Source organism: Mus caroli, chromosome 11, assembly GCF_900094665.2.
Source record: "Mus caroli chromosome 11, CAROLI_EIJ_v1.1, whole genome shotgun sequence".
NCBI classification, from domain to species: domain Eukaryota; kingdom Metazoa; phylum Chordata; class Mammalia; order Rodentia; family Muridae; genus Mus; species Mus caroli.
The window spans coordinates 115,261,667-115,272,773 of NC_034580.1; the positions used below are offsets into that span (position 1 = coordinate 115,261,667).

Below are 11,107 nucleotides of genomic sequence, written 5' to 3' on the forward strand. Positions count from 1 at the left end.
GCGCCCCCCACTTCCCTACCCACCCATTCCCATTCTTTTGGCCCTGGCATTCCCCTATATTGGGGCATATAAAGTTTGCAAGTCCAATGGGCCTATGAAATGATTTTCAATGCCATATCCTGTGTATCTCCAATGCTCTTGAAGACCATTTATCTATTTATAGCATATCTGAACAAGCTGACATTGCCTGTCACCAGCTACCTATTTTCTGTACAACCCAGGGCGTATATTTCTGTGATAATCCCGACTCCTATGTCTAATAGACTATGAGTTTGATTGACTATCAACTTGTTAATCATCCTAAGCAGTTTGGAATAGCAGCTATTAGAAGGACTGGGATTAAACCTTGTGTTTTAAATGAGTTCCCTAGGCATGATGCATATCTAAGAATAACAAAAGGAATCTTAAATTTTCTATCAATATAAAAAGATTTATATCAATGAAAACCCTAAACCTGTTTCAATATGCCCAATTCTGTACCAGTGTAAGAAAATATAACCTCAATTCTGCATCAAAATATGAAGATATGAAGATCTCTACCAATGTAAGATTGTGGCTCTAAAATCCTTTTAAGAGTAGATTTAATAATCCATCCCTATTTGTCTAATTTCTTATAATATTACTGTACCCTATGGCAGTTTCTGCTTTGTTCTGGTTGAAATGTATGCCTTTCACGTCTCTAGCATCCATGGGTGTGGCCTCTGCTGCGTTGTGCTGTGTGTCTCCAGGCTTTGCTTTTTCGTGTTCATCCCTTGTCTTGGATTGAACCCTTTATCATCCCCTTATTACCTTTATTAACTGATTAGAGCCTAAGGTTGTACTTCACGGTTGGTGACGGTTTGTCTATGCTCAGCCCAGGGAGTGGCACTATTAGAAGGTGTGACACTGTGGGTGTGGACTATAAGACCCTCATCCTAGCTGCCTGGAAGTCAGTCTTCTCCTAGCAGCCTTCAGATGAAGATGTAGAACTCTCAGCTCCTCCTGCACCATGCCTGCCTGGATGTTCCCATCTTGTTCCCACCTTGATGATAATGGACTGAACCTCTGAACCAGTGAGCCAACCTAACTAAATATTGTTTTTATAAGAGTTGCCTTGGTCGAGCCAGGCGTGGTGGCGCACGCCTTTAATCCCAGCACTTGGGAGGCAGAGGCAGGCGGATTTCTGAGTTCAAGGCCAGCCTGGTCTTCAGAGTGAGTTCCGGGAAAGCCAGGGCTACACAGAGAAACCCTGTCTCGAAAAACCAAAAACAAACAAACAAAAAGACTATGTCTCAGGGCTGGAGAGATGGCTCAGTGGTGAAGAACACTCGTTGCTCATGTCATGCAGAGTTCTGTGTTTCTGTGTTTAATTACCAGCATCTGCACAGTGGGTCAGACCTGTCTATAGCTCCGGTTCTGGGGGATCTTCTGACCTCAGGCCCCAGGCACCTACATGGAACATACATACACGTGCAGTCAAAACACTCACATACATGAAATATATTGAATCAGTTTTCAAAGATCAAAACAGACTGGGCCTCACCAGTCTCTTCCCCTTTTCTGTCCCAGCTCGCAACGCCCTGGTGGTCTCCTCTGCGGCTCTGATTGCTTACGCCTTCGAGGTGACAGGATCCCATCCCTTTGTTCTGACTGGAGAGATCGCCGAGGGGCTCCCTCCGGTGCGGATCCCACCCTTCTCAGTGACCACGGACAATAAGACCATCTCGTTCTCTGAGATGGTGCAGGTGAGCCGATGCAGAGCCAGCAGCATGGCTGAGGCTGAGGTGACCCCTGGGCCCACTCCACAAGAAGGGCTGTCTCAGGAAAGTGAAGAGACCAAATAGGACTCAACCTCAGGATAGCCCTTTGTCTTTCTGCTTCAAGCCCCTTCCTTCTTTGGACACCAGGAAAGGATGCACTAGCCAGGTTCCTCTCAGCGCCTTTTCATGAAGAGGTGGCACTTCCTCTCCAGTATAAATTTACACTCCGTTAGCTGGAGCAGTGTTTGCCTCCATTAGCCACCAAGAAGGCCTCTACTGTGGCAGGTCCCTGCTCGGCAAGAGCACAGGCGAAAGGTTCAGTGACCTTCTCCCCTCAGGACATGGGGGCCGGATTGGCTGTGGTACCTCTGATGGGCCTCCTGGAGAGCATTGCCGTGGCCAAATCCTTCGGTGAGATGCCTGTTACTCCCTTCCCGCCCCTCCCGCCGGCTCACTGCCTCCTGGTTTGTTTGCTTGTTCCGAGTTTTAAAAATCAGAACTTTAATGCAAGTGATGCGTGTGTGTGTGTGTGTGTGTGTGTGTGTGTGTGTTTTAAAATGAATAGCGACAGAGGGAGCAATGGACATCTGAAACCTAAAACACAGAAGGCATCACGGGCTGAAAGAGGGCCAGCATAGCCCAGCCGCTCTCAGAGTATATAGTCAGTGCCAGGGCACAACCCTCCTAGCTCCCAGAGTCCAGAGAGAGCACACTCGTTGCACTGTACACAGGGTTCTGGGGTGAAGAGCCCCATCAGCCTGCCCTGTGTGGATGCGTGAGGCCCTGGTTTCTGCTCCTACCATGCAGTGTTGAGCATGAAGTTCGATGAATTGGAATGAGATGCACATTAAGGACCATCTCCTTCCCCTTCACAGCCTCTTAGAGCATGGACCTCACTGATAATAATGGTGTCAAACCAGGAAACAGCTGTGTTGTAATTGTTTTTAGTGTAATTTGTTGAATTGAAAAAAAATTAAGATGTATTATCATTTTTAACTGTGTGTGCGTACACGTGAGTTCAGAGGCCAGAGAAGGAATCAGATCCCCAGGGGAGTGGAGCTGCTTTATGTATTTGTTTGTTTAATACCAGGCCAGACTATGAACCCACTGCTAGACCAGGCTGACCTTGAACTCACAGAGATCTGCCTATCCGCCTGTGATTTAAATGAGCCACCATATCCAGCTGAAAAGTCTTAGTTTAATCAGGAGTTATGGCTGAACTTTAAACTTGACTTTTAGTACTTGGCTCACAGAAGTCCTATTGATTTGACCCCTTTGTTTCCTCCCACTGGCTCAGCGTGTACGGGGTCTTGGTCTTGCCTTTCTAAGGCAGGCTCTTCAATCCCTCACTTGACCCAAGTCGGCAGTTCTTGAAGCTCTGTAGTATCAGTGTCTGGGTGTCTGTGTTCTGATCTGTAACCAGCAGGTCCTCTTTGCTATGGGCACAGGCTGATTCTGAGGCTAAAACTCAGTTAACAGGCTTGGTGGTGCAGCATTTGGCTAATGTGTAAGGCCTGGGTTCCACCCCCAGCAACACACACCATCACCAGCGAAAATAATATATGGTTTCAAAGCTCCATATATCACATTTCCTGCCTGGTCCTGGTTGTGCCTGGAATAAATTCTTTCTCCAACATTCCAGAACTTTGTCCGTTACCAAGTCAGACGCTCGCTAATATGTATTTATTTGCTGGGTATGGTTTCCTACTACTTTCACAGCAGCACTCAGAGGTAGAGGCAGACATGTCTTCGTGAGTTCAAGACTAGCCTGAACACTTGCTCCTGCTTTTGGCTTTGTAAGCATTTACTAGTGTAAGCTTGTCCCTTCTGCTAGGACTCACACATAACTTGTTCTTGCACCTCAGTGACGGCATCTGCACTGTCCTTTCTCTTTAGCGTCTCAGAATAACTACCGCATTGATGCCAACCAGGAACTACTGGCCATTGGTAAGACCCGTTCTGATCCCAGTGCCTGTGCGTCTGTCTGTCTGATTGCATCGGGTGTGATGTTGGCGGGGGGAGCCTTGGGAATATCAGGTTGGACTTGTTCTCGTGTGTCCAGTTAGCTCCATGCAGCCCCTCCTCTGTGAAAGCTGCACCCTGTTCTGTGCCCTGAAGAGAGCTGGAGGGTGCAGCCAGGTAGAGTCCAGGCGAGTCTCCTGAATACCTTTCCCCGGACAAGCGTGGGATAATGGGGCTCAGGGCGTTACTTCTACTTTTTCCCAGTAGAACCCCCTTCCAGGTAGGGACACATGGGTCACTGAGGACTCAGGCGGGCCACTGGGCTCTGTGTGTAGCTTAGTAGCACTTTCTTTTGTCCCTACAAACTAACTTACATATTGATGTGTTTTGGAAGAACACGAAAATTCTTTTTGTTTTAAAGATTTTCTTATTTGTGGGAGCGTGTGTGTGTGTGTGTGTGTGTGTGTGTGTGTGTGTGTGCAAAATGTGGGTCAGAAGGCATGGGTTTCCATGGAACTGGCGTTACAAACAGTTATGATGAGCACCATGTGGGTACTGGGAATAGAACCTGGGTCCCCTGCAAGCGCAGCAAGTGCTCTCAACAACTGAGCCTTTGCATCAGCCCCACACTAAGACTCTTACGGTTGATAATGGTACTGGTCTTAATATGTTATGGGACCTGTGTGTTCCTGCCTGGTCCTCTCCCCCTTGCGAATGCCCATAGGAGCCTAGTAACTACTGGGGCCACTCCTCTAAGAGGGCTGGCAGTACCCAACCATCCAATGGCAGGGTGTGGCTGTGGCTGTGTCTGAACTGGTGAATGGGGCCCTACTGAGGAATCAGCTGCCTCTTTTAGCAGAAGAAATCTGCTTCCTGGCTCTGTAGTAGACTGTGCAGTCTAGTAGCTGACTTCAACAGACTTATCCCCAGCCTAAGACCACTAGGGGACAGGGTGACCCTGTGTGATCCAGTGTAGCCTGTGGTCACTGTCCAGTCTCTACCAAGCTGCCCTGGCCCTTTATTCTCAAAGGCCTGGGCTTGACTCTGTGACCCAAAAGGGGTTGGTACTTAAGTAATTTCCAGTCTTTGAGGCTTTTTCTCATTTTTCTGTGAGTCTACCAAGCCTTCGAATGACCCTTGGTCAACTCAGCCTGGCTGAGGATGTCAGGGACAGAAGAAGGGAGATCTTAAAGGAATCGGGGTTGCCGATAGCCATTTTCATCCTCAGTAATAAACGGTACACATTAAGGAATGCAAGATAGCCCACCCACCCTGTCTGAGGAGCCACTGGCAGCTGTGGCCGCTGGGGACAGAGAGTTGTTTTTCTCCGAGGGTGTAGCTGTCCATGCTCCATGTCAAAGCAAGACACGTCACGCCTGCCCTTTGGGATAGCGACTGGCTTCCTTACCCTTAGTGCTTAGGGAAGTTCCAAGAGTAGGCCTCGAACCTATAGTTGCCAGATGAGGTCGCTGTAAAGGCCTGTGTGGGATGGATGTTGGGCAGGCAGAGTGTGGTAGGTGTAGCCCAAGATCTTAGTTCTTGGGTCCTAACAAGGCAGTAGTACTGGCTTTCATGTAATACGGTACCCCCTGGGAAGGCACTTGGCTGGCCTTGGCCTTCAGTCCCTTAGCTTGACTTGGCATTCACAACAGCCATACCTCAGGCGCTCTTCACTGCAACCCGCGCCCTGGGAGGTGGCTGTCCTCTCCATGGGTACTGATAGTATCTTTAAGGTATCCCAAGACCTGAGCCAGATCTACTTTAAACTTAGAATAGATGGAGCAGCCGGGCATGGTGGCGCATGCCTTTAATCCCAGCACTTGGGAGGCAGGGGCAGGCGGATTTCTGAGTTCGAGGCCAGCCTGGTCTACAAAGTGAGTTCCAGGACAGCCAGGGCTATACAGAGAAGCCCTGTCTTGAAAACAACAACAACAACAAAAGCAGAAGCTGGGCAGGGTGGTGGTGGCACACGCCTTTAGCCCAGGACTCAGGAGTCAGAGGCAAGCAGATGTCTGTGAGTTCAAGGCCCTCCTGATCTACAGAGCAATTTTTAGGGCAGCCAGGGCTACACAGAGAAACCCTGTCTCCAGCAACAACATCAAAAGCAAAATCATTGGACTAGAGTTAGCTATACTCCAAGGTAGGGAATGTGATAAAGATTTGGTTCCTCGCCCAGGTTCTCTCTATATCTTCCCCTGTGTGATCAGGCATTTGGCTCCCCTCCCCCCTGCCTAGTGTTCCTGCCCCTCCTGGTTAACTCTTCCCTCCCCAGGCCTCACCAATGTGCTGGGTTCCCTGGTCTCCTCTTACCCAGTCACTGGCAGCTTTGGGCGGTGAGTAGCCATGTTTTTTCTTCCCTTTACATTTAGGGTTAGCAGGGTCCAAAGACCCTTTCCCCCTGCCATGCCCTTAGTCATATTTGACATTTTCCTCCTCCTCCTCCTCTTCTTCCTCCCCCCCCCCCCAGTTAGTCCACCAGGCATTCTAAAGGCCTTTGGAAAGCTGTGACCATGTTACACACCTGCCCCTCAGGATAGCTCCTGGTGTCTCTGCCCTGCATTTAGCGGTACAAGTTCCTGGCCCACCCAAGTCCTCTGGGCATGCTGGTACCTGAGTTAATTCCAAAAGAAACTGGGCAGAGGGCCTGACACAGTGACACCCATCTTTATTTCCAGCACTTGGGAGGCAGAGGCAAGTGGATCTCTGTGAGTGACGTCAGTTCCAGGGGAGATGCTGGAGAGAGAGGAAGGGAAGTGGGAGGGAGAGAGGAAGAGAAGGAGAGGGAGTGGGAGATAGGAAGGTCTCAATCTCTGTCCTGAGGCATCATTTGATGCAAGTTTTCCTGGGGTCCAGAGGATGGGCTGAGGGAGCTCTGAGGCTGCAGGAGGAGCTATGCCTTACTGAGCAGACACTGAGGAAACTGAGACAGATGAGGGGAGATCTTAAAATAGTTGAGGTTCTTGATCAGTGCTTTTCATACTTAGTAATAAACAGTATTAGTAATAAACAGTATGTATTAGGGAAAGCAAGACAGCCCACACACCCCTAGCTGTAGAGCAGTTGGCTGCTACTGGCTGCTGGGGGGTGGGGGTGGGGAGAGTGCGGGGCAGGGAGTTGTTTTCTTCAGTGGTGTGGCCAATGGTCAGTTGCCACCTCTGTGGTAATAGACCTACACCCGGGCTCATGCAGGAAGCCCTAATTAAACTAAGTGGGCAGTTTAACGAGCCCTGAGGAAGAGGAAGAGGAAGAGGAAGGGGGTTTATGGCCAGATTAAAAAAGTAAACTAAACAACCAGGGAGACTGTCCCAGTCACCAGTAGATAAACTCACTCACTTCATTCTGGGCGAGGGGGCCCAGCCACCAGGTGTCAACTCCACCAGCTCTCACCTCCACCTCAGGTCTCAGGGAAGGTCAGTTGATGTGTGGGGCCAGACAGCTCCCATCTCAGCCACAGGGGATTGATGGATTGACAGGTTTCTTCCTGTTGCCTTCCAGGACAGCTGTGAATGCCCAGACAGGGGTGTGTACCCCGGCAGGAGGCCTGGTGACTGGTGAGCGCTACCCCCAACCCTTCTTTACCTTGGGCGCCTATGGTGGAAATGGTGGAGAGGAGCCCGTAGTAGTTCTCTGGCCGTGTACAGCATTCCTACCAAGTCTGTGTAGGTCCATAACTGTCCAGTGGGTAACCAAGCTCCCCTATACCTAAAGTGAGGCAGTATCATCTGTGGGTGTTGGCTGGGTGGGTACCCCCCAAGTGACCCTCCAACCCCACAGGTGTCCTGGTGCTGCTGTCCCTGGACTACTTGACCTCACTCTTCTCCTATATCCCCAAGTCTGCCCTGGCTGCCGTGATCATCACGGCTGTGGCCCCGCTCTTTGACGTCAAGATCTTCAGGAGTCTCTGGCGCGTTCAGAGTATGTATGCAAAGCGGGTGGCTCTGAGATGGTATCTGCGAATGCTGAGGGCACCTTTTGTTATCCTCCCAGCCTGCAGCCCCACTGTGGGCTGGAGCTGTAGCACCCTGGTAAACTTGGGAGAAGACACACAAAAAGCTAGGAAATGGCCGGGCAGTGGTGGTGCACGCCTTTAATCCCAGCACTTGGGAGGCAGAGGCAGGCAGATTTCTGAGTTCGAGGCCAGGCTGGTCTACAGAGGACAACCAGAGCTACACAGAGAAACCCTGTCTAAAAAAAAAAAAAAAAAAAAAAAAAGAAAGAAAAAAAGAAAGCAAGCAAGCAAACTAGGACACGGTACCCACACTCGAGGTGGCTGCTCAGAGGAGCTGGACTTCCTGCCATGCAGGGCTGAGCCAAGCTCTGTAGCTATGGAGTAGAGAGCAGGGTTTCCCCACTCCGTGTCCTTGTCATCCCCTCCCCCTCCTTTCTCTTCCTGAGGGTGAGTTAGCCCGCAAGGCCCCACATAATAGTCTCTCAGTCTCCCCGTGTCCTGGTCTGAGGGCCCCTCACCCAGTGGTTCCTTTAGCAGATCCCAAGTTAAGGAAGTTAACGTTTCCTTCTTCCTCGTTGGCCAGTTGTCAGGTCTGGGTGTGGTCAGTTGTTCTGTGTCCCAGGTTTCATCTTTAGCACAGCCTTGAAGTAGATCAGCTGAGGCTCCATGAAGGGAAGGGCAGGGCCTGCCTGGGTTGCCACATCAGAGGTGGAACCCCAGGCTGAGTCCATATACCTTGTGCCCAGGGCAAGAAATCCTTTGGGACTCCTGGAGTCACAACACATACCACACGCACACACACAGAAAACATGCACACACACTCACCCCCCCACACACACCATGCCACATATACACAGACGTCCATAGACACACAGATGTAGCCGGGCGTGGTGGTGCACGCCTTTAATCCCAGCACTCGGGAGGCAGAGGCAGGCGGATTTCTGAGTTCGAGGCCAGCCTGGTCTACAAAGTGAGCTCCAGGACAGCCAGAGCTATAAAGAGAAACCCTGTCTCGAAAAACCAAAAAAAAAAAAAAAAAAAAGACACACAGATGTACACCACACCACAGACACAGCACACACAGAAACACTCACAACACCATGGCACACACCCAGACACACACCACACCACAAACTCATACTCACACATACCATACCATAGACACACAGTCACACACACACATACCATATCACAGACACATATGACACACACATACCACACAAACACATAATACACACAGAGACTCACAGTACATGGACACACTACATGGACACACCATACACACAGACACACACACACACCATGCCACAGACACACCACACACAGAAACACTCACATACCACACCATAGACACATACCCAGACACACACCACACACACACACACACACACTCATACACATACCATATCATAGACACAGATCACACACGCATACCACACAAACACATAACGCACACAGATGCACACAACACATGGACACACCACACATACATCTTTCTCTTTGTCTCCTTTCCCTGGATTCTCTGATGAGCGACACACACCCCGCCCCGCCCCTGACACCTACCTGCTCAGAGACTAGAGGGCTAGGCTGAGCAGGCAGGTCCTACCCTGGTAGACCTGGACCCTGTTCTCTACCTCTGCCCTTGGTCTGGGGGCCAACTACAACCCACACCTTCTATTCCTCTGACCAGGTCTCCCTCTAGGGTGCTTTAGAGCCCTGACCACCTCTAAGTGGCTGGACACTGGGCCGTGGGGCTCAGTGAGCTGGGGTGGGGTGAGGGTTACCCCTGAATCAGAACTCCTCCTAGGGCTGGATCTGCTACCACTGTGTGTGACGTTCCTGCTGTCCTTCTGGGAGATCCAGTATGGTATCCTGGCCGGGAGCCTGGTGTCTTTGCTCATTCTCCTGTACTCGGTAGCTAGGCCCAAGACTCAGGTAGGCTCAGAGTAAAGAGAGTTTGGGTGGAATCCCCAGCCCCACCCTCCTTGCTTGCTACCATCGATCTCTCCTGAGTATGGTATATTGGGGACTCTCCTGCCAGCTCCCACTCCTACTGTACCCCATATGCTAGGCTTCGGTGGAGGATCCCTCCTGCTGCAGTGATCGAAGCCTAGAAGACTCTCCTGTCCTGTCTGCTTCTAATGTTCACCCCCTACTCCCATTCCAGGTGTCAGAGGGACAAATTTTTGTTCTTCAGCCGGCCAGCGGCCTGCACTTTCCTGCAATTGATGCCCTCCGAGAGACAATAACGAACCGGGCACTGGAAGGTGTGTGAGCCAGTCAGGATGAGCACAGAGCAGCACACACTCCAGCAGTCCTCTGCACCACAGCCTTGGCACCCTCAGGCCCGGCCCAGTGGTCAGGGAGACATGCACCCGCTTTCACGGTTCAGTCGTCTTTGAGTAGCGTCTGCTGCAGATAGGTCAGCCCCCACTGGCCAGTAGTCCTGTGACTCCCCTACAGCCTGTCAGTAAGGGCCATGTTTGCTTCTGTTCCTCTGTCTGGGGAACTGACGTTCAAGGGAACCTAAGAAGGAAGTAGCTTTCTCCAGATACCCATTCTGTCCACCCTGGCCCTGTGACTGGGTGACACCCTGGGGATATGGTCACGTGGTGGATGTTTTTTACCACTGTCATGGATGCCCTGTGGCAGACTCTTGGCCTGTCTCCCCAGCATCCCCACCACGTTCTGCGGTTCTAGAGTGCACGCATATCAGCAGTATAGACTACACGGTGATCGCGGGACTCGGTGAGCTCCTGGAGGACTTCCAGAAGAAAGGAGTTGCCCTGGCCTTTGTTGGCCTACAGGTAGGAGAGCCAGGCCACCTTATGAGGAGGGTCCACACCCTCCCCATGGCCCCAGGCTAGTGTGATACATGTGATACAATTGAACCTACCTATAGTCCTAGGATGCAGGAGTGTCTTAATTAGGGTTTTACTGCTATGAACAGATACCATGACCAAGGCAACTCTTATAAGGACAACATTTAACTGGGGCTGGCTTACAGGTTCAGAGATTCATTCCATTATTATCAAGGCAGGAACATGGCAGCATCCAGGCAGGCATGGTGCAGGAGGAGCTGAGAGTTCTGCATCTTCATCTAAAGCCTGCTGGCAGAATACTGGCTTTCAGGCAGCTAGAGCTAGGGTACTAAAGCCCACACTCATAGTGACACACCTACTCCAACAAGGCTACACTTCCTAATAGTGCCACTCCCTGGGACGAGCATATACAAATTATCACAAGGAGGCTGAGGCAGGAGAGTTGGCATAGGTTCAAGTCCAGCTTGGGCCATACATCAGGTATGAGGCTAGTCAGAGCTACAGAGTTAAGATTCTGTCAAAGGCCAGACCAGGCAGTGGTGGCTCACGCCTTTAATCCCAGCACTTGGGAGGCAGAGGCAGGTGGATTTCTGAGTTCGAGGCCAGCCTGGTCTACAAAGTGAGTTCCAGGACAG

General features: G+C 50.8%; 1 protein-coding gene across 2 annotated transcripts in view; it reads left to right on the forward strand.

Moving 5' to 3' along the window:
• The window catches only part of Slc26a11 (solute carrier family 26 member 11), a 24,645-nt gene that overhangs the window by 10,896 nt on the left and 2,642 nt on the right, over positions 1–11,107 (forward strand). For both annotated transcript variants that reach the window (XM_029483896.1, XM_021176391.1), the window contains 9 exons: positions 1,549–1,724; positions 2,078–2,150; positions 3,636–3,686; positions 5,974–6,034; positions 7,197–7,252; positions 7,476–7,616; positions 9,458–9,585; positions 9,818–9,917; positions 10,324–10,457. In XM_029483896.1, the coding sequence (XP_029339756.1) occupies positions 1,549–1,724; positions 2,078–2,150; positions 3,636–3,686; positions 5,974–6,034; positions 7,197–7,252; positions 7,476–7,616; positions 9,458–9,585; positions 9,818–9,917; positions 10,324–10,457 (920 nt within the window). The remainder of the gene's footprint in view (positions 1–1,548; positions 1,725–2,077; positions 2,151–3,635; positions 3,687–5,973; positions 6,035–7,196; positions 7,253–7,475; positions 7,617–9,457; positions 9,586–9,817; positions 9,918–10,323; positions 10,458–11,107) is intronic.